We start from the raw sequence: 24053 nt of genomic DNA, 5'->3' as shown, positions 1-24053 counted from the left end.
TCTGATCTTAAAAGTAAAAATCATGTGTTGATAATGTGGATCCCTTGTTGCACTAGGTTTAGCCCAAATCACAGAGGCCCACAGCTCTTTCACATTCTTGGTGTTTCAGTACCTTGTCTTCCATGTAACTGATCTCGCACTTGCCCATGGTCCGCTCTTTAAACGGTAACAGTAGACCACTTTTGACACAGGGAGGTTTCTAAGACAGATGGAAGTCTCTCCCATCCTTTGTCCTTCTTTCTCCTTCCGGGCCCCTGACTTATTAAAGGTTCTTCCCTCTATGCCTTGCAGTCTGTCTGTAAAGGAAAGAAGTGACAGTGGATGCTGGATCGTGTCCACTCTTTAAAAGAGGTTTGTCTTTTATTCCACAGCTGTGGCTGGCCAAGCAAAGCTTCTGCCTCCCGAAAGGATGAAGCACAGCATCAAGCTAGTGGACGACCAGATGAACTGGTGCGACAGTGCCATCGAGGTACGTATCACTGCATATTGGTTCAGGTTGTAGCACTGCATGTTTTTTTTTTTTTTTTTTTTTTTTTTTTTTTGAAACCGTTTATTGCAATAATCTCAAAAAGTTACAGGTATGGGCCTACAACCATCTGGCCGGCCGCTAGAGTGACAGAAGCATATGACATACATACAGAAAAATCTCTTGGTGGTGCAAAAAGGGTAAATCAGGAGATGTCAGCAGTGCAGGCCACATAACTCCAGACCCACAATACGGTTTCCTTTTATTGAAACACAACAACACAAAAATACCACACCCGCAAGGCAACCCGCAGTCCCAAGTGACAGCACGCGCTCCTTAAGTGGGGGACCCCAACCAATCGCCAAACTCCGAAGAGGGGAATGAGAACAGATAAGGGACTGGGGAACCACGTGCCCATGGCTGGGGGAGGGGGTTGGCTAGGGGGACGGAGCTGGTGAGGCAGCCGGCAGCAGTGGCGGCTCGCAGATGTCCCCGCGATAGGCGTTCCAGGGGCCCCAGATTTTCACCCACGCCCCAGGCTTACCCCTCGCAACATACACCACCTTTTCACGAAACATACACCAATCCATGTGTTCTTTCCAGGCCGACACCGCCGGGGGCCTCTGGGATCCCCACAATTGAGCAATGTCACGCTTAGCTATCATGTATCCCAGAGTCACCCACCGCGTCTGCGGAACCGAGTAGTCAGTTGGCTCCCACACATTCAGCAAGCATCTCCTCGCTTCAGGCAACAACGCGACACGCGTAACCACTCGCAGGATCTCGTGCACACCACGCCAGAATCGCTCCACCTTGGGGCATTCCCACAGAATATGCAGGAAAGTTGCCAAAGCACCACAGCCACGCTTACACAGTCCATCCTCAGCAAAGCCCATACGTAAAAGCCTTGGCCCCGTCACGTAAACCCGGTGGAGGATCTTAAGCTGGACGAAGCGAAGGCGAGCCGGGATGGCCACCTCCTTCGGAGAGGCCACCGCGGAAATCCAGTCCTCGTCATCCAATTCCAGCCCATCGGCAACCCAGGCCTCGCGGAGGCCAGTCAGCAGGCCCGATCGGTCGTTGATCAATTTTTTATATATAAGGGAGATCGTGCTGTCTGGGACATGGCCATCCAGCACTCTGTCCTCTAGGGGGGAAGACTCCGGAATGGACGCGACATCCGGGAAGACGGAGCCCAGCGCGTGGCGGACTTGTAAGTATCGAAAGTACTCACTGCCTTGCAACTGAAACTCCGTCTGCAGCGTCTCGAAAGTTTTGAATCCCCCCCTCGTCCAGAGATCTCCCACGGTGCTGATACCGATCGTGTCCCACTTCTCGAAGCCCTTCGAGGTCCACAGGGAGCCCAACCTCGCAGACGCATAGAGCGGTGACGCCGGGGTCAAACGGTCCTTCCACCCCATAGCTGCGTTAGCCGCGTGCCATACACGCACCACGACACGCGTCGGTCCCGTCAGGCGAGGGTCCGGCGCGCCAGAATAGAGCGCTCGATTGTAGTCGCCACCGGGCAGGAGCATCTTGTCCATTTCAAATGCCGGGTTCAGGGCGGGCCCGTAAAGGCCATGATTAATCGCAGCTAGCTGGGAGGCCCAGTAATACCGTTTAATATCCGGGAGGGCGACCCCCCCATCGTACCACGGAAGCGTCAATTTAGCCAAGGCAATACGTGGCCTCCCATCCCAGAACAGGCGACGCTGCAAACTCTCCACCTCTCGGAAGTAGCGCGCCGGGACCAAGTCCATAGTGTTCTGGAGAGCGTACAGAAAGCGCGGCAACGACATCATCTTAAACAAGGCCGCTCGGCCGAGCGGCGAAAGCGGCAGACGCCGCCAACGCACCACGTCCTCCCTCAAGCGCTGGAGGGGGGGCAGCAAATTCCGCTCGTAGCGGGCCACCGGGTCCAGAGTAATATATATACCCAGGTACCGAAACCCCTGGGAAGCAATCTGGATCGGACAGTCCCGTGGTAGGACCGGAGCCTCCCCGGCAAGCACATATACACAGGATTTCCCCCAGTTGATGACGAGGCCTGAGTTGCGACCGAATGAGCGCAAAACATCGACTAGGACGATCAGTGATTTACGCGGGGAGGCGAGATATAGAAGGATATCATCAGCGTAGAGAGACACACGGTCCTCATGCTCGGGGGTCCAGCGGAGACCACGGATGGAGGGATGCCACCGCAGCCACTCCGCCAGGGGCTCCAGGGCCAGTGCAAACAGGAGCGGCGACAGGGGGCAACCCTGTCGCGTGCCCCGTCCCAGTGCGAATGGAGCCGAGACTCGTCCATTCACCACCACCTGCGCTAGTGGGCCGGAATACAACAACTTGACCCAGCCGATGAAGCCCAGTCCGAAGCCAAACTTCGCCAGCATCGCCCAGATGTATGGCCACTCGAGCGTATCAAACGCCATGGTGGCGTCCAAGGACGCCAAGATGGCCGGCTCCCGCACGAACGGGACACGCGCGAGCACCCCGTGCAAGCGTCGCAGGTTAAGGGCCGTGTTACGATGGGGTATGAAGCCGGACTGGTCTTGGTGGACCAAATCGCCCACCACGCCGACCAGCCGGTTGGCCAGCACCTTGGCGAGGATTTTGGGCTCCGCATTCAAGAGCGAGATGGGCCTATAGGATGTGACCCGCTCACGGGGTCTCCCCTCCTTGTGGATCACCACGATCGTGGCCAGACGCTGGTCCGGCGGAAGGGAACCCCGCGAGCGGGCCGCCAGGAACATCGCGCGAAGGTGGGGCGCCAGTACATCCGGTCGCAGCTTATACAGCTCGATAGGGATGCCATTGGGGCCCATGGCCTTGCCAGATGCGACCGAGCGGATAGCAAGGGCAATTTCGTCCGAGGTGGGAGGAGCGTCCAGCGAATCCCTGTCCTCCACCGAAAGGGAGGGCAGCGCGATATCCCGAAGCAGGGCATGGGAATCCTCCTCCGAGCAGGGAGAAACCGGGGAATACACCTCGCGGAAATAATCCGCGAAGCAGGAGACAATGGCGTCCGGCTCGGTGACACCCACACCATCCATCCTCTCGATCAACGGAACCACACGACTCGCTCTCTCCTTTTTGTCCAACCACGCAATCAATTTACCAGCCTTATCACCCACATCATACAGTCGCCCCTGCTGCTCCCTACTGAGGCCCCTGGCCGCCTCCGTGACGAGGGCCCTATAAGCCGCCTGCTTGAGATGTAGAACATGCAATGTGGCATCCGTCACCCCGCTCCCCAGGTCACCTTCTAGTTCAGTAATTTCGGCCTCCACCCGGGTTACCTCCTCCCGCTCGCGCCTCCGGGCATGGGAGATAAGGGAGAGGGCCTCCCCCCTGAGAACTATCTTAAAAGCCTCCCAAAGGGAGATAGCCGAAGGGACAGACCCCACATTCTCGTCAAAGTACCGCTGCAAGGATTTGATCAATTCTGCTCGAATAGTGGGGTCGCGCAGGTACCAGGCATTGATTGGGGCTACCCTGCCCTCCCCCCTCGGGAAGACATCAATGTGCAACAGTAATGGGGAGTGATCTGAAATACCCCGCGCCAAATGGCGCACCTCTCCCACTCTCCCAGCATAGGCCGCAGGGACAAGGACATAATCAAGCCGCGAGAGGCTACCATGGGCACCTGAGTGGAAGGTGTATTGCAGCTGCGCGGGATGCTTTAGTCGCCAGCAATCCACCAATCCTAGTGTATCTAAAAGGCCGGACAGCCACGCCTGTGCCCGGGGGAGGTCCCTGGGGGGATGACGATCCATAGACCCAGAAGCCACCGCATTGAAGTCTCCCCCAACTACCAGAAGCCCACCCGGGAGGTCAAGGAGGAGGCGCCCCAGGTCCGCAAACGTGGTAGACTGCAACCCCGGCGGAACGTACACTGATACAAAAACGACCACTTTGCCCTCCATTCTACCCACCAAGACAGTGTAACGTCCCCTCTCATCGTGGCGCACCTCATCAATCTCCAATGGGAGCGAGTTCTTAATCATGATGCCCACCCCCCGCGAGCCCGAGGTGAAGCCCGAATGGGCCGCCAAGCGATAGCCTCGCCGATTCATGGCATGAAAGGAATTACCTATAAGGTGTGTCTCCTGCAGGAAGACCACATCCGGTGAAATCCGTTTCAGATACTGCAGGACCACACCACGCTTAATCCTATCCCCCAGTCCGTTGACGTTCCATGATAACACAGTCAAATCCCTACCCCCCATCATACATGGAAGCCATCAGTCGTCCCCCAAGGAGCCTCTCAAAAACAACAATACAGTAAAGGGTTCGCCTTGCGGTGCAAACAAACAACACTCCACCCCCGCCCACCCATCCCAACAGAACTCCCCCCTCCCTGCACCCCTGCATGAGCCCAGACAGCCCCCCCAAAGTGCAGTGTGCCTGTCGCCCCATAGATGAAAAACTAACTAGTCCCCCAGAGGAGGAGGGAAAGCCCCCAATGGACCCCGCACGACCTCCATGGGAGGGGAACATACACGGTCAGTGAATGGTAACAGGAATGTTGTCCAGAGCAAGGCCTACTATTCACCCCTCGGTTCTGATCCGGCGAGCCCTCCCCGCCAACCGCACCCCCCCCACCCCCCCGGCCCCGATCCCCAGGTAGAGTATCCAACCAGTCCCCAGCCGCCTCGGGACGGTCAAAAAAGTGCGTGCGACCATCCACCTCCACCCTCAGCTTAGCTGGAAAAAGCATTGAGTACTTAAGGTTCAGGTCCCGTAGGCGACGTTTAACTCCGAGAAAACTCAGTCTCTGCTTTTGACTGTCGGAGTAAAGTCAGGGTAGAAATTCACGTCCATATTATCGAGCTTGACCGGTCCCTGTAGCCTGGAAGTCTGCAGGATAGCGTCTCTGTCCCGAAAGTTAAAAATCCGGGCAATAAGAGGCCGCGGCGGGGCTCCGGCCTTAGGTCTTCCTCCGGGGACCCTGTGAGCACGTTCCACCGCAAAAAGTTTACTCAGCCCCCGGGGCTGGAGACGGGTGAGGATCAGGTCTTCCACAAACAAATCTGCCGCCTCCTCCTCCCGTCCCTCCGGAACCCCGACAATGCGAACGTTGTTCCTCCGGGCCCGACCCTCGGCGTCCTCCAATCGACGGTCCATCAGGGCGCTCGCCTGGCCAAGCCGGTGCACCTCCTTTTGAAGGGCCGCCACGTCTGTAGTGAGACTCGAGGTGGTGTGGGCCAGGTAATCGACCCGGTCATTTGTTTTAGACAAGTCGGCTCTCACCAGGCCCACCTCCACCAGGGCCGAGTCTATCTTCTGCGCCAGAGTATCAAAGCGCTGGTCCACCGAGGCCTTCATCTCGGCAATGGCGCCCATGACGTCCCGGAGGGTAGGATCTGCGGGCTGAGCAGACGCCTCAGCCGGGCCCGTGGGGGATGTACGCTGTGCCTCTGGGGATCCCTTCTGGAGGGTGTAGCGGTCCATACTGTTTGACTGAAGTGCCGGGCCACGGCGGGTCGATTTCACCTTTGCCCGGTCGCCATCTTGCTTTGTGGACATGTCGCACTCCCAAAGTCGTGCCAATCTCCTCAAAAGGGCCGATAAACCAGTTCACGGGTTCCGGGGGGGGGTGACCACTGGACCGCAGGACAACTCACAGCCGGCGGGTCAGCCGGGCACCGGGACAAGGCCACACCACCGCACCCCGCTCCGCAACCCTACCTCGCTTGAGGGCAAGGAGGGCGCAAAAGCGAAAGTGAAAGCGCGGGGTACGCGAGTCGCCCAGCCCTGCCCGCCGCTGTTGTTCGCTTTGTCCCCGGATCGCCCCACAACTCCAATCCGGGGGGCCGGCGCGGAGAGGGCCGCAATCTTCGAGCGGTGCTCCCACCAGTGTCCGGGGTCCGATTCGAAAACGGAAAACGGGTGCCGCCTCAGCTCGGGTACACAGACACAGTCCCCTCGTCAAAAAAGGGAAATAATCAGGATTAATTCAGGAGGTCGCGGAGGTCCTCGGGAGCTTCGCACCTACGCGGCCATCTTGGTTGCGCGCTAGGCTCCTCCTCCGTAGCACTGCATGTTGACTGAGGTTGAAGCACTGCATGTTGGATGAGCTTGAAGCACTGCATGTTGGCTGAGGTTGAAGCACTGCATGTTGGCTGAAGTTGAAGCACTGCATGTTGGCTGAGGTTGAAGCACTGCATGTTGGCTTAGTTTGAGAGGCAATCAGAGTTCTGGGCAAAGTTGTAAATGTTCACTGCACTCTGTCTAGAGCTTCTCTGTAGGCATGGTGCCTGACTTGTAGGAAAGTCCTTTCCTTTTTGAGCCCAGTCCTCAAAATGAGTTGCCTGTAGCCCCATATTGTAGGGTACTGTTCCCAAACATTGTAGTGTGCTCAAAAACCTGACAAATACCAGTCATTCCTAAATACTGAGCAGATTTGTGCCACTTGCTAATCAGCAGCTTCCGCAATTCCGTATTGGGCCACCAGCATTTATCCAGTGCATCTTAATCCAGCAAAGCATCTCGTTCTCTCCTAGTAATGTTGACTGCACATCTGCGAATGCACTTTAATACTACTATACAGCACTACACTACAGCACTGGGACCTATCCATAGCTCTGCCAATTAACTCCACAATTCTGTACAACCCTGCATTGTTAACGCATAGCATTCCTACTGTGCAGCACCCTCGCTACTGCAGTACTGGACACTTCACACAAGTCTGCCAACGCACCTCCGTCTTGACCAGCAGCACGCTTTCCATTTTAGTTTTGGGACTCGAACACAGCTGTACCAAAATAAGACATTGATATATTTGTTTTATCGACTGAAAAGATGTCGTGCTGCTGGCACTTTTTACTTTTTGGTGACTTATACTTTGCAGTCATCTTGATACCGTTTTACTGAAGATCTTCCTCCAGTAACTGCAGTGTTCAGTGATTGTACTCCTGTGATGTCATAATGGTCAAGATCACTGGGATATGACGCATATGGCTTCTAGTTCACCACATCTCCAATACATTGACTGTGTGCACATGTTAACATTCTATTTAAAATCTTTGTTTGCTTTGTCAGTGATTCGTGGTAAATTCTTTCATTTGTATAAAATCAGGCCTCTAAAAATCATAAAAATGTTACTAGGCCTGCAGGTCTAGTAACTTGAATATTCTGTTCGACCTAACTGTAATGTACTTGACCCATAAACTAATCTCGTCATGTGGTCCTAGGCGAATATTTTATTTTGTAGAGCTATCTTTTTCTTCATTATCACATGAGAGCACATTCCAATATGTGAGTTCAGCACCTGCCGTACAAAAATACCTATTTGGTTTGATGTAGTAGACTAAAAGTTTCCTCCATGCATAATAAGAGTCTAGCCCACATATAGGGTACACATGAGCCCTGACTTGCCTCTTGGTTTTCTAATAGCATTGCCCTCAGGGCAGGACAATGTTTCTCAGTTCATGTTTAAAAGCTCACTTTTAAATAATATATCACTAAAGCCTGAGGTGGGAGCACACTGTCTTTTATATACAGCACATTTTCCATTAAAATGGCCAAAACCTTTCCCACATACATGCAGTTTTACTTATAAAACTATATAGTATTTAAACATTCTGTGGAAATTGGGTTTCAGCAAACATATTTATCATCTGCACATCACCAAGTAAAGTGTTCTGATTTGTTTTTACCCTATTGAAATATCTTTTTTCATCACACAGAATTACAAATCAAGGGCTTTCATAACTGCTGCACTTTATTTTGAAATGTTTGTACAGTACACTTTTGCTTAGCGAGATTCCGTGAAATTCTACTAATGGGTGGAAATAGGCACATTGTGCTGGAATGAAGTGGCGGGAGCTTGTTCCGCACTGAATAATCAGCACAAATGGCACCATGCTGTGGGCCAGAGGACACAGCTTCTTGAGTTAATTTTGCTGCAGCTTGTGTAGATTTTCTACTCGAGCTGCAGCTTTCTGATGGCAAACTGACTTGACCTCCTGCAAAAGTTTGCATTGGAGAAATCTTGCCGGGTGCCCTCCTAGGAACCAAAAATCGTGCTTGGGGATGCCAAATCTCACTCGCCAACTTCTAGTTGGTGAGCCATGCGCAAGAAGAAACTCCACCATGCGGTGTTGGCAGAATTTGGCCTGTACTCCGCGTTACAAGCATGACACGGAGTGGCCAAAACTTCACCAACTCAGTCGGTAGAGAGGAATATATTGCCCACACCTAATCTACAGCACTCTTTTCTATTTCAATAAGATGATCAGCATACATAGCTGTATCAGTCAATCTTAATTACTGTCGATGCATTTCACTCCTGTCTCAGAGCTGTTCCTTCTATTAAACCCTTAGCAGTCACTTACTGACATACTGATGCATTTTTCCTTACTTATGAACAGGAAGACTTGCCATAGCCTCATTCATATGTTTGATTTCTGCTTGTTTTTTCCCCAGTTCCTGCTCGATCAGACAGACGTGCTTGTGGTGGGAGTCCTAGGGCTCCAAGGCACTGGCAAATCTACCATGATGTCTCTCTTGTCTGCCAACGTCCCGGAGGAGGATCAAAGGTCTCAGCCTGCCACTCCTTCCTTAAAATGCTTGTGGGATTGGACTGTATGTGAAGAGTTAAAGTCAGAGCAATGTGTGTGCTGCTGGATCACACAGGGTCTATAGTTCCCTGTCTTACTCAGTCTAGTGCTTGGAAATTGCAACACTTTGTTTTCCAGAAAGGTGTTTATTGTACAAAGGAACACTGCTTTATGATGAAAACTAGTTTTGCTGTAGGTCTTCTTTTTAAAAGACTTAAAGATTTGCTTCTAGTGTATACCAAGGGCAGTATATTTGATGCCAGTATTCCTTGCCCTCTACCTGGGGTCATTGCCCTTGAAAATTTGCTGCCAGAATGTGTTGCCTTCTGCCCTGGGAGTCTCTGTACCTTTGTCTATAGAATATTAGGAATTCCAGAAGCTGGGTATGCTATTGATTAAGTGGAAAGTCAGTGCTTCGTGCCATTGCCATGGTAGTATTCGAACAGATGCCTCAGAGTTGGTTTGTACTGATCCTGTTTTCTGTGTTCTTCCTCCCCTCAACAGGAGTTATGTGTTCAGGGCCCAGAGCCAAGAGATGAAGGAGAGAGCGGGCAACCAGACAAGCGGCATTGACTTCTTTATCACTCAGGAAAGAATTATCTTCCTGGACACGCAAGTGGGTCACTAGTTTATTTTTATTTTTTTAATATATATGTTTTTATTCATTTTGATCAATAACAGTCAATAACACAGTTCCAGCGATATTTACTGTTCACCAGTAGCAGCGCATCCTTACACCGACCATACCAAGTAGCTTGCTTACCATCTTCAATACAAATTAATTGGTACCAAGGCCATTATGAGATTGTCATTCACATGATTCATGTATAGATTGGGGGTGGGGTTGGGTAGATGGGCCGTACCACAGGCACTATATACGCATGAGCTGTCACATATGCATTGCATTTGTTTTCCAACCTAGATTTAATTTCTAGAACGGATTTCTGGTTTGCCTTCTTCGTTTTTTATATTCTGTTTCTTTAGCTCTGCTATTATTCATACTCAACAATCAAATGTCGTCCTTTATCTATGACTCTGTTTATTAACTAGGCATTGGGATAAAATAAATTTTCATGTCTTGAAAAAGTTGTGTTGCACTTTTTCAGGGTGGGCATGGCTGCGTGCACCATCCTGCTTGTTGTTTGGGACCCACTTCTCCCTGGTTCTGTTCATTAGAACCATGTTGCTATTCTCTTCCCAATGTTTGAACCAAGTTTCCTTAGCTCTAGTGGAAACCTAACTGTGCCCGTGTTCCTGCCCTCGCTGCTGCCGCGAGTTCGAGCTATCAGTATTGCTCTCTCTGTTTTTCCTGATTGCCGTTTTTTGCTTGTCTGCTGTATCTCTAATCTATCTGCCTATTTCTGCTCTTTTTCTCTCCGTAGCTTCTCTTTTACTTTATGGCCTTTCTGCCACTTCACCTTCCCGCCGCTGCGTCCCCTGTGGCCCCGCTCGCCCATTCGCACCCACCTCCCAGCTGCTGCTCCTCCCTCCCACCTCCCCTTCTTAATGGCGGCCGCTGCGAGGTGAAGAGAGTGACCCTTGACCCTGTTTCCAGGCAGGTCGCTCTCCACGCCGCAAAGCTCCCCCTAACTGTGCCTGTGTTACTGCCCTCGCTGCTGCCGCTAGTTCGAGCCATCAGTATTGCTCTCTGTTTTTCCTGATTGCCGTTTTTTGCTTGTCTGCTGTATCTCTAATCTAGCCACCTATTTCTATCTATTTCTGCTCTTTAGGTCGAGGACCGTCCGGTCTGCCGAAGGCAGAACCGGAAGTCGGAGATTTAATGATTCTTAGAGTGGCTATTTAGCCCGCCTCTCTTTTTGCTTCTCCATTGGCTGGCTTCCTAAACAGAGGCTAGCCATTGGAGGAGAGAGCCGTCCCTCCAAATAGGCTCCGTCTTTTTCAGATTCGGGGGCGTGTTCGTGCTGTTCTTTCCACTTTTTAGCCACGCCCTTTCTCAGGCGTGCTTTTCTCTCCTCCAGCCAATGGCAAGAGGAGAGAAAAAGAAACACGCCCCCGAATCTGAAAACGCCACTGCGTTTCTCCGAGGCATTTCTGCTTTGCCTCGGAGAAAGGCAGTGGTGTGCTTGCCTTTTGCTCTGCCTTGTTCCTGTATGTTCCTTCACTCGTAGCCCTGTATTTATAACGCAGCCCATTCAAGTATCAGAAGGCAATGGAAATATAAAAGCAGGACTCGATGAATACTCGTGTGTGAAAATGCGGTAATTAGAGATCTAAAATAAAAGCGATCGTTTATTTTTCAACCAATGCACTCGAGGGTACAAGTTGTTTAAATGTAAACTCCGAGTGTAATTGTACAGAGGTAAATACATGTTTTCGAAAAGTCCTCAACTCCCCTGTTCATAGACATGCCCATTTCTGTCAGTACCTTATGGGCTGCTCCCACGTGGACCTCCCGCAGTCTCTTTCAATCAGTGCCGGAAGTTATCACCCTGGCCGCATCACTGCCGGCCAATGGCTGGCAGCCGAGCGTCTTGTGATGTCACATCCGGCAGTCTGTGTGTAGCCGGCAGGCTTGAAGAGGGGAATCCGGGTAGAGGCGGAGTAGACCCGGCAAGAGAGAGGGGGCGCCATGGGCTTCGATTTCCGCAGGTAAGGAGGTGTGTGCAAGGTACGACCCTCGTGCCCACCACAGACGGGGCACGCCGCCTCCTCATGGCAGTTAGTTCACTGTAAGATGCATCTTTACTGTCAGTGTCACGAGGCCATAAGAAAAGGCACCACGAAGGGAAAATGAGAATAAATAAAAGACTTATTCATCCTGATAAATCTTTCTCTGCTCTACCAAACATCCCACCATCTAGGGTCCTACCTGTTCCTACCACTGTCTCATGAACCTGCCCGCTGTACTAAACACACGGTTGCTGTACTCTCTCTGCTCCCAGGGTTCTGCTGCTTTCTCTCCCTGTCTGCGTCCCAGGGAAGGGGGGAGGGGATGGGGGGGGTCGGTCGGTCTAGGTTGGACGTCCCCCCCCCCCCCCCCCTTCATGCTTCCTTAGAGCTGCAGTCTTTCAGCCTCTCTCCTGCACCCAGAGATTTCTGCCTTCCATCCTCCAGTCATGACCCAGGAGGCTGCTGCCTTCCACACCCCCATTATACCTTGCGCCCACCGACTGCGACCTTGTTTCGCCTCTCTTTGCGTTCAGTGACAGCTGGTTTGAATACCCCCTTGTATGTCAAGGAGCGGCTGCTTTCCAGCTATACCCTTGCACCTAGGGGGGACTGCCTTCCACACGCCTCCTTGCACCAATGCGGCTGCTGCCTTTCTTTTTCCTTTCCCTTGCAACCAAGGTGGTTACTGCCTTTCTTTTTCCTTTCCCTTGCAACCAAGGTGGTTACTGCCTTTCTTTTTCCTTTCCCTTGCAACCAAGGTGGTTACTGCCTTTCTTTTTCCTTTCCCTTGCAACCAAGGTGGTTACTGCCTTTCTTTTTCCTTTCCCTTGCAACCAAGGTGGTTACTGCCTTTCTTTTTCCTTTCCCTTGCAACCAAGGTGGTTACTGCCTTTCTTTTTCCTTTCCCTTGCAACCAAGGTGGTTACTGCCTTTCTTTTTCCTTTCCCTTGCAACCAAGGTGGTTACTGCCTTTCTTCTTCCTCTCCCTTGCACCAAGATGGTTACTGCCTTTCTTCTTCCTCCCCCTTGCACAAAGGTTGTTGCTGTCTTACTACTTCCTCCCACCTACGCTCAGGGGCTGCTGTTTTCCTCTTACACCTGCACCCTGGGGCTGCTGCCTTTCATCTCCCCCCCCCCCCCCCCAGTTGCTTCTTTCATTACCCGCCCTGCGCCCACGAGCTGAAGCCTTCAGTTCACCCACTCCCCTGCAACCAGAGACTACTGCCATCAACGCCCATCCCTCGCTTCCAGGGTGGCTGCCTTAAATTCTCCTCCCCCAATGTTGCCCCACTCCCCTTTTTCTGCACCAGGGTCTCCGCATTCAATTCCCCTGCCCCATTTTTTTTTTTTTGCACCTAGGGTTGCTGCCTTCAATAACCACTCTACTACCTGCTCTAAGGAACTTTTCCCTAGAATCACAACCGGTACCCAGAGGCTGCTGCTGTCATTCCCCCATTGCACCCATGGCCTGTTTCCTTCAATAACTTCAAATCCCCACCTCCTTTAATCTGCCCTGTATCCAGTGACTACTGTCTTCATTTGCACCCAGCGGTAGTAGTTGTTATACTCTGAGAACTGATGAAGACCCCTGCAACCATCGGTGGCAACTGGAATCCACCTTCGTGAGTTATAAGGATGCTGTCCATCTAGGCAATGTCATGCTGACGGATTACACCCCACCCTCCGTTTCCTATTTTACATTTAGGTGGGGCAAACTTGCACAGCCTCTACCTACCTCTGCCACCATAGCTCTGACAGGCTCATACTTCTAATACTGAACAGTCCACTTCATTTACGTATTCAAGACCCAACAGTTGTGAGCTAACAAAGGATGCAACCATTTTTCATATTTATAAATGGCGCCATTTCTCACGTGTAACCCCATTTTACATGCTACTGTTTGTATCGTAATCCGTTATGCTTCAGACCTAAAGTCTCGGCAAGGGCCAAGTAGCATTCTAGACTGTTGCTTTGCCAAAGCTGCCTTCTAGTATACTGTGTAATGACTTTCTAGCACCTTTTTTAGGTTCATTTATTGTGTTGTAGTCGCTTTATATAACCTTTCCACCTCCTGGCGAGGTGCTGAAGTAATTCTGTAAACGGGTACCCCGCTACACTACAGACTATTTCTCTGTTGTGAGACTGTTAAATTCAAGTTTGGCCTGCATAGGAAGCATGTTAGTGTTCTATGTAAGCAAGCCGATTGGTGCTGTTGTCTTGGGTCATTAGCCAAGGTGTGTGATGGCAGGAAGAGGAGTGAAGAATACAGTGCATTTTTGTGCCCAGTAGTGCAGATCTCTAAGAAAACCAATTTTCTGGCTCCTTCTTTTTTATCAACAGACACCTGTATGTCGATTTTATCTACACAGACATAAATAAAAATATACGATGTAAGTATTAGGGGCCTTTAATCTTTTTCTTGCATCCTTTAGAACAAATGGTGAATTCTGTTCCATTACTCGTTATAGACCCATCATGTAGCCATCTCTCAAACATTAAGCAGTTTCTTTTCTATTGCAGTATCCTTCATTATTGACCTGACCTTACCACAAATTATTACTACATCCACCTCTATTTTATGCGTGAACTATTCACCATCGAGATGTCCTCATGCATTGGACTTTACATCAAGGTATAGATCACCACATCCGAAATACATAACATTATCACATCTTTATATGACAACCTTTATAGAAGGCCCTGTGTTTACTTTCCAGTGATGAATAATGCAGTTTAAAGCAGAGTCCATGCTACACTTATAAGAGACAGTTCCGGGCAATTACTCTCGTTAAAACAGGGTACAAGCCCATTACTTATCTTTCTTACTATCCCCTCTCTATCTCCTTACATCGGGCGTTCACAAGTATACGCACAGTAGGTTTCAGTTGGGTATAGTTTTTATTTATACCTTTTGAGGTTGTGGCATTTCTATCATTCACTGAGCCTGACACTTTATTGCTCTGTCTGTACAGCGCTTAGGAGTTGCAGTCTCTGGTCATAGGAGCTATGGTAATCCCGCACAATGTATTGTATTTGTTATCTTGAAGTCGTTTGTGTCTTGTGCGCGCTTTTCGTTGAGAGCTTGTGGAACTGTGGCCCTCTGTTCCCGGCTGCCACATAAATAACTTTAAACTGAAGAGGTCTTGAACGAAGAAGCGCTGTTCTCTGCGAACACTTCAAGAATGTTCTTTGGCGCTATACATGCAGATACGTGAACTCAGATGACGTACTCTACAATACTGATTAAGTCGTTGTTAGATCTGGGGGTCTCTAGTTGGCAGAGGGAAGCACCTTAGACCAAATAGGGACCCTTGCTTCTAGTCAGGGTACAGGGACACACACGGTAGATAACCCCTGCTCACCCTCTAGGTAGCTTGGCTCGAGCAGACAGGCTTATCCCCAAGTCAATGTGTAAAGTATTCGCACTTAACATCTACAATGACCCCTCTAGTACACCACAAACGTAGACCACACAGGTGAGTATATCAAAAATATATCTTTATCTAGTTTCAGCAGTGTAAATCAAGTATCAACGGTTGCACATTACTCGCTTTCATGGGTTGTTAGGATTGTAAGAAGGTAGTCTCTAGTCTCTTGCGGGATTCAGTATTCAACAAAACAGAATCAGTTCGTAGGCTCTTGGTGTTTAGTTAGCCACGCTCCTCTGGCGGTGCCTCTACGCTTATTGTTAAAGCGCTCCTCTCCGGCTGCTCAGTGCAGGGCTTCCACCGCTCCCGAGCGATGGACCAATCCGGTCGCGGCTCCCTCGACGAGCCCCTAGTGACGATGTCGACGTCACCGGAGTCAGCCACTCGCAGCGCGGCTCCTCCAGCCAAGCCTCCTACCAGCAGCCAATCAGGTCGCGGCCTCCTCGTTCTCTTTTCCGCGGCTTCGCAGAGCGGGGAAGTGCAGCTTTCGATCAGTTTCAGGCCCCCGGGCCGCGGCGGTGTATCGCGGGCAGGGTATTCCACGGCGCCCCGTGTCAGCGGGTCGATCGTGACGCCGCCAAGCCTCACAGCGGCTTAGTTAGCACGGGGGATGCCCTCAATCCTGCAGCCACAGCAATACACGTGCCGATGAGCACGTCGGTCTTCTCAGGGCGGCAACCGGTGTCAGACCAAAATCAGCGCTGCACTCTCCAGCAAAACAGAGAGCAGCCAGCGCACTTCCCGGGGCAGATGTTTAGACGCTTGGTAGAACAGTCCACGGTCCTTGCAGCACACAGCAGCACAGAGGGGACACAGCAGAGTCTTAAAGTCTTGGCAACCTTTCTATCCCTGGGTTGCAAAACAGGATGCCAGCTCTTCTCAGGCCCTTGGAGATTCAGAGTTGAAGACACAGCACACAGCAAAGTCTTGTTAGGTCAAGTAGGCAGAGGCACAGCACACAGCAAGGCCCCTTCTCCTCCTCAGCTTCAGTTGCACAGCAGAACAGGTCAGCCCTTAGAGCACACAGCAAGGCAATCTTCCTTCAGTCCTTCAGCAGTCCGTCTTTCAGCAGAGGTTGCTCTTGATTGTAGAATCTAAAAATCTGTTGTCAGGGGTCCTTTACTTATACCCCTAAAAGTCTTTGAAGTCTTTGTGCAAGTGGGTCCTGAGCCCGGTCTGATCCAGTTCTGGGTGTTGCTGGAGCACTTTGTTTTCCTGGCTTCTTCTTTCCTTTCAGAGTGAGGGGCAGAGTCGTCAGCCGCCCAGCAGGAGGTGGAGCCAGCACTGTGGCAGGCAGGCACATCCCTATTCACTCCCAGGTGCTACCTCCTCCCTCCACTCTACTTTCAAATGTCGTCATTCAGCAAAGGGCTGACTCAGCCAACCTCCTGGGGGATCCCCAGCCCCTGTCACTCTCAAACCAGACAGTCAATCCACAAGCATGCCCAGGAACACAGAAGGGTCAGACAAGAGAACAGCTACTCTCTAAAAAGTACTATTCTCCAACTCAGGATTTAAAAACAACCTCTCCTAAAAGATGTGTTATTAAATGCTGAGCTCAGGGATATCAAACACTCATGTCTTATCTTGTTCCTATGCGAAGATAGGCTGATAGCCATTGGCACCAGCCTCCCCCATGTTAGCCTATGGAGCAAGATAACCTTGCAGCAGTGAACACACAAAATGGCCGCTGTTCACTACCAGAGCATGGTACCTGCACCAGTACATGCTCTACCTTTTACATACACTGCACCCTGCCCAGGGGGGTACCTTGGGCCTTCCATAGGGATGACTGATGTGCACAAAAAGGGAAGGGTTAGGCCCGGCCAGTGGGGACACTGGACAGGAGGACATGGCAGTCCAGGGACTGCAAGCAGGCCTGCGGTGGCAGGCCTGAGACACCATTTTAGGGCTACTCATGTGTGTGGCGCAACCAGCGCTGCAGACCCACTAGTAGCATCTGTCATCACCAGCCCTGGCACACACAGTGCACTTTACTAGGGACTTCATGGTGATACAAATATGCCAATCGGGTATATTCAATCAATATGATATTTTACACAGGGAGCACTTACACTCTGGCACTGATTAGCAGTGGCAGAGTGTCCAAAGCATCTAAACCAGCAAAAACGAAATCCAGCACAGCATCAAAAATCCAGGTAGCAGAGGCAAAAGATAGGGGAAAAACCCACGCCAAGGATGCCAGGTCTAACAGTCGTCAACAACTACGTTAAAAATCCTTATGGCCATCTAAGTCCACGCTGCAGGTCCCGTTTATATTTATCTTCACCTTAGATAATTTGTGTTTTCCATAACTCTCTCTACCTCACTACTCCACTCTATCTCACTACCTCACTATCTCACAACTTCTCTCTCTCAAAACATCACTACCTCACTCTCTAGCTCACAACCTTACAACTTCACTCTCTCTCAATCACTCTCTATCTCACTACCTCACCCTTTCTATCTCAATAACTCACTTTCACTCTCTCTTTCACTACCTCTCTCTCTATCTCACTACATCACAACATCACTCTATGCTTGTATATCACTACCTCACAACATCCCTCTCCCTCACTACCTCACTCTTTCACTACCTCACTCTCTCACTACCTCACTCTCTATCTCACTACCTCACTCTCTATCTACCTCACTCTCTCTCACTACCTCACTCTCTATTTCAATACCTCACTCTCTCTCTCTATCTCACTACCTCACTCTCTCTCTCCTAATGCAATAGGTATCACATATGCAAAAAAAAAAGCTAATGCCAATAGAAATGACTGCCATTTATTTAGGGATACAAAAATGATAAAAAAATAATGAGCAATACCAATAGCTCTACCTATAATATTGCCGAGACCATTGCATTGTAAATGCTTGTTTTCTCTCTGTAGCTTCTCTTGTACTTTTTGGCCTTTCTGCCACTTCACCTTCCTGCCGCTGCGTCCCCTGTGGCCCCACCCCCTTGCTCGCCCATTCGCTCCTGCACCCGCCTCCCAGCTGTCCTCCCTCCCACCTCCCCTTCTTAATGGCGCAAGCCTGTCTGCGCGTCCGCGCCTGGACCACGCCCAGCGCCAGACCCCCTGACCCCCGCGAGTGCCATGACGCCCGACGCCGCTACGACGCCAACATCCTCCACGAACTCAACACCGGCCAATCATCCACCTCGTTCCAGGCCCACCCGAAGCACACTCACGGACCCTTCTCCTGCCAAAGCTGCAGCTTCACCAGCCACCGAACACCTGCACGCCCTGCCCCTCCCACCAGGGCAAGTCTCAACCATCTCAGATGCATACTACTCAACACCCGCTCCGTCCACAAGCATGCCATAGAACTCTGGGATCTACTCGACTCATCCTCCCCGGACGTCACCTTCCTGACGGAGACCTGGATGAACCCCTCCTCGGCACCCGACATTGCCATAGCCATCCCAAACGGCTACAAGATCACCCGCTGGGACCGCACCAACAGACCATGAGGAGGAATCGCCATTGTCCACAGGAATATCCTCAGAATTTCTACCAGCACCGAAGACACCCTCAGTGCTGCCTAACACCTTCACTTCCAGATCCACATCGATCCCAACACCACCCTCTGAGGAACCCTCGTCTACAGCCCCCAGACCCTTGCCACAGTTCAGCGACTCCATTACCGACGTCGTCCGCTCGCACGCCCTCGCATCCACAGACTACATCCTCCTCGGAGACCTGAACTTCCACCTCGTGAACGCCAATGACAGCAACTCCACAACCCTGCTCGCCAACCTCGGACTCAAGCAGCTCGTCACGACACCCACCCACTCCGCCCCCATCTTTTCCGCCAGCAGCCATGTCACCTTCGGCCACACCACCGAACTCCACTTGACCGACCACCGCTGCATTCACTTCTGCTTTGAGAAACACATCCCACACAACCACCCGCAACGAATCCCCCACCACAGCTGGAACAAGGTCACCGAACACCATCTTATCACCACCCTCGCCCGAGACCCACCAACCGACCCCCACCGACACCAACACAGCCGCCCGCAACCTCAGGCAATGTATCGATGACTGCACCAACACTCTCCCCCTGATCAAGAAACCCTCAAACAGACGCACCGACAGAAGGGCCATCTGGTTCACCACCAACCTCAAGGCATCCAAGCAGAATTGCCGAAGACTCAAGAAGAAGTGGCGCCACGAACAGACACCGGACAACCACGCAGCCTTCAAGAGCGCCAGCCACAAGCACCACCAACTCATTTGAACCGCCAAAAGGACCTTCTTCAATGAACGCATCAACAACAACGCGCACAACAGCAAAGAGCTCTTCAACATCGTGAAGGAACACGCCAACCCCAGCTCCAGCTCTAACGACATCCCGCCGCCACAAAACCTCTACGACTCTCTAGTCTCTAGCCAACTTCTTCCACAGCAAGATCGCAGACATTCACGGCGGCTTCAACACCCAGGTGTCACCCCCCCCCCCCCCCCCCCCCCCCGACACCTCTGACTCGCAGTCTCCCAGCCACACCGGCCTCCTGCTCTCCTGGAACCACGTCAACGACGACGACACCATCAAAATCATGAACACCATCCACTCCGGCTCACCATCCGACCCCTGCCCTCACCACATCTTCAACAAAGCGAGCTCCATCATCGTACCCCAACTCCGGAAGATCCTCAACAGCTCCTTCGAGATCGCCACCTTCCCGGAGAGCTGGAAACACGCCTCGATCAGCGCCCTACTCAAGAAACCCAAGGCGGACCCAAACGACCTCAAGAACTGCCGGACCATCTCCCAGCTCCCTTTCCTGGTGAGAGTCATCGAGAAGATGGTCAACAGGCAACAAACCCGCTTCCTCGAGGAGATCAACATTCTGGACTCATCCCAATCTGGATTCCTCAGCAACCACAGCACCGAAACCGCCCTCAACGCCGTCACCGACGACATCAGGACCCTGCTGGACAACGGCTAAACCACGGCCATCATCCTCCTGGACCTCTCGGCCGCCTTCAACACCGTCTGCCACCACACCCTACGCACGCGCCTCCATGACGCAGGAATCCGTGACAAAGCACTAGACTGGATCGCCTCCTTCCTCCTCACCGACAGAAACCCAGAGAGTCCGCCTCCCTCCATTCCGATCCGAAGCCACCAAGATCACCTGCGGCGTACCCCAAGGATCACCCCAACCCTTTTCAACGTCTACATGGCACCACTCGCCAACATCGTCCGATCGCACGACCTCAACATTGTCTCATACGCCGACGACACCCAGCTGATCTCTCCCTCACCAAGGACCCTGCCACCGCCAAAACCAACCTCCACAAAGGAATGAAGGCCGTCACCAAATGGATGAAGAATAGCCGCCTGAAGCCGAACTCGGACAAGATGGAGGACCGCATCCTCGGCTCCACCCCCTCTGCCTGGGACGACTCCTGGTGGCCGGCCACACTGGGAGCTGCACCAACACCCACCGACCACGCACGCAACCTGGGGGTTCATCCTGGACTCATCAATATCAATGACCCAGCAAGTCAATGCCGTCTCCTCCTCCTCCTGCTTTAACACCCTCCGCATGCTTCGCAAGATTTACAAATGGATCCCCATTGGAACCAGAAGACCGGTCACCCAGGCCCTCGTCAGCAGCAGGCTGGACTACGGCAACACCATCTACGCGGGAACCACGGCCAAACTCCAGGAAAGACATCAGCGCATTCAGAACGACTCTGCATGCCTTATCTTAGACATCCCCCGCCACAGCCACATCACAGCCCAACTGAGTGACCTGCACTGGCTCCCCGTCAACAAGAGGATCACCTTCAAGCTGCTCGCCCACGCTCACAAAGCACTCCACTACGCTGGACCACCATACCTCAACAAACGACTCCCCTTCTACACCCGAACCGCCACCTTCACTCCGCTGACTTAGCCCTCGCCTCCGTTCCACGCATCCACCGAACGACCACCGGCGGCAGATCATTCTCCCACCTTGCTGCCAAGACATGGAACACCCTCCCCATCCACCTGCGACAGACCCAGGACCTGCTGATCTTCAGGAAACTTCTCAAGACCTGGCTGTTCGAACAGTAGCAGCACCCTCCCCACCCCCCTTAGCGCCTTGAGACCCTCACGGGTGAGTAGTGCGCTCTACAAATGGATTGATTGATTGAATCCTCACCCCTGTATTCCTGGCTGTCACCTATCAGTGATGGCATTCTCCTGAACGCCATCTGAATCCAATATAAATCTCATCTCGACTTTCCAAAGAATATGACCCGAGCATTTTTTGCAGATACCTGCTGCAATAAGAGTACAAAGAGAAAGATTCACTTCTTCAGATTTGACGAAAGTGCTCTGATTTTGTTTTTTAAATCCCAGAGGAAATGTGTTACCAGATTTTGAATCTATTCTGGTAAAAGTTTTCCTTGGAAGATGTTTTGCTTCTACGAGTCGTGAAGATAAGTTTTGATCTGCCCTACATGAGAGGAGCTGTAAGTCATCCTTATTCCAGAACCATTTTAGCCTTCTTTCTCACCTTTGTTTTTTCTAGAGATTATATATTTAGAAATAAATGATCCCTAACCTAAAGAGAACCTTTTTTACCCTGGAGATTCCCTTAGTCTTGTGTGTGTGCCCAACACCACCAGAAACGTTTGACTCGACTGCTAGATATGGGACGTTAAAAATAGGTACTCCTGTTAGACTTGATTGTCGGTGCTATCTACCTTGACTTTTACTTAATGTGACCTTTACTCTGTGTGGTTGTTTTTTGGGTTTAGGGTGATTTTACTATTTTTTTTGCGGGAAGCTAAGGTGTTGAGGCTCTATGGAGACCACTCTTGAATCCTGAGCTTTTGAACTGGAGGGACACGTTTCAGAGCAAGGTTGCTACGATCATTGTATTATGCCGATTTAGCACCCTGTAGTACAGTTTGTGGTGATTTTGTGAATTCAGCATGCAGTTTTTCAGTTGTACTGTTCGAATACTGTACTCGCATTTCTTAGGAATTTAGTAGTGCTATAGTGATACTGTTGATCTCACACACTATTCTGCAGTGTTTCTTTCTGAACTTGCTTAATACTTCTTAAATAATTATTAAGGAAGTACTCTTGGCAGCGCGCAGTATTATTGGGGAGGTGGGGTTTTCGACAGCTGTCCACTCATCTAAAGCTTCTGGCCATAGTGCTTCTGAATAAGAATTCCATAGCAAAGAGGAAAACTCTCCTTTAGCTGGAATAATGTGGCCATTCATCAGATACGGTCCTTCAAGGGAGAACTGAAAACGTCCTCTACTTCCAGTAACCCTCAGCCCCCTCCCCGCACCTATGAAGAGCTCAACTCTCTCCCTCTGTTTGCCTCCTAAAGTGTGTAAATTTGCCTGCTTTTTACATTTTGTATGCATTTTTTTTTTTACAGCTCAAACGCGACTTGAAGGTATTGTAGCACTTTACATTACACAATGACACATTCATTTTTGATAGGATTCTCCCACTGGCACTCTTGTGCTACTCAAACCCTTTAAAAAAATATATTTTTTTAAAAGTTAAAAACAAAGTCTGACTTTGCTTCTGCAACCAGCGTGTTGCTGTTGCCACACACAGCCTTCTGCTGCAGCTCCATGTTAGTTTGGCAATAACTAAATACCATCAATATGAAAAACATTATTGAACTTGCTCTGTGGATCCTTGACAAGTATCTTGTTTATCACGCCTTTGTTTTGTTTCTCTGCAGCCGGTCTTGAGCCCTGCCATCCTGGATCATTTGATCAATAATGATCGGAAGCTGCCACCAGAGTATAACCTTCCACATACCTACGTGGAAATGCAGGTGAGCTGGGTGTGGGATCCACCAAGGACGCAGCCTTTTTTATATTGAAAATCGAGATGGCTTGATGGGTTACATGAGTAAGAGTTGAGGAAAATCAACATGGTCTTTCTTTCAAAAGGTGCTTGTTCTGTGTGGTGTAATGGGCACCGAGACAAATACAAAAGTGGATATCTTTAACTGGATAGCACAGTAGACGAGGTGGGGCATGTGAAAGTATCATTCAATACAGTGGAAAGTGGGGAAAAGCAAGCTGTAAGTGAACCCTAATTGAGAAGACACTCTTCCTACTGAACATACCCAGTTCTGTATTTTAATTGTATGGGGTTACATGGCAGGTTTGCCATCCAGAATCCGATTTTTAAGTTTGCAGTTTTGAATTGTGCATTTTAGGAGCAGTGCCTTGGGGAACAATGAGGGGGGCTGCTAATAACGTCTAGCTCTCAACTCCTGCTCTTCCACAGTCTCTGCAGATTGCTGCCTTCCTCTTCACCGTCTGCCACGTTGTCATTGTAGTCCAGGACTGGTTCACAGATCTCAACTTGTACAGGTGAGAATTTGTAAGCATCGATGTCTTCATTACTTTCGCCCCATTGTCTTCTAATGCCTTATGCTGTCCACATGAACTTCTATAATTTCTCTGGTTTTAAATTTTTTGTGTGGTGGCAAGATGGTAGTGTGAATCAAGGTATAGCCACCTTTTGGTCCTTGCAAAAAGTATTATCATTGAAAAAGGACATCAGTGTTTCAAATACTGGTAAGTACTGTCTGTAGGAAACTGGGTTTTTGTTGCAGTAGCCCCCCCCCCCACACACACACTTTGTGCTTGGTATTTGATGCAACTTTGACTGAAGTGCACTGGTTTCCTGCTAACCAGGTCCTTAGTGCCAGTGTTCTTTCCCCAGAACAAGTTCACTGGTCAATTGATCCCAATTTGCCAGGCCTTTAGCACATCTGTAAGCCCCTTGTAAGTGGTACCCCTGGTACCTAGGGCAGTGGTACTAGAGAGGGTCCCTAAGAGCTGGAGCATAGCTTGTGCAACTCTAGTAGACCCAGCACCGAACTCGTACAGACTGTCACTACAGGCTGTGTGACAAGGTGCTCTAAAAAGTGGGAAAAAAGCATGACGCACACTTGTGTGCCATGTC

At 50.7% G+C, this 24053-nt stretch overlaps 1 protein-coding gene across 2 annotated transcripts in view; it reads left to right on the top strand.

Annotated features, from left to right (window-relative positions):
- Positions 1–24053, top strand: part of SMG9 (SMG9 nonsense mediated mRNA decay factor) — a 196074-nt gene that overhangs the window by 91604 nt on the left and 80417 nt on the right. For both annotated transcript variants that reach the window (XM_085615739.1, XM_085615738.1), the window contains 5 exons: positions 372–469; positions 8897–9009; positions 9535–9646; positions 22813–22908; positions 23370–23455. In XM_085615739.1, the coding sequence (XP_085471865.1) occupies positions 372–469; positions 8897–9009; positions 9535–9646; positions 22813–22908; positions 23370–23455 (505 nt within the window). The remainder of the gene's footprint in view (positions 1–371; positions 470–8896; positions 9010–9534; positions 9647–22812; positions 22909–23369; positions 23456–24053) is intronic.

The sequence above is a fragment of the Triturus cristatus genome, chromosome 7, assembly GCF_964204655.1.
Source record: "Triturus cristatus chromosome 7, aTriCri1.1, whole genome shotgun sequence".
Lineage (NCBI taxonomy): Eukaryota > Metazoa > Chordata > Amphibia > Caudata > Salamandridae > Triturus > Triturus cristatus.
The sequence above is the reverse complement of the archived record's forward strand: the minus strand, read 5'-3'. Positions and strand labels throughout refer to the sequence as shown.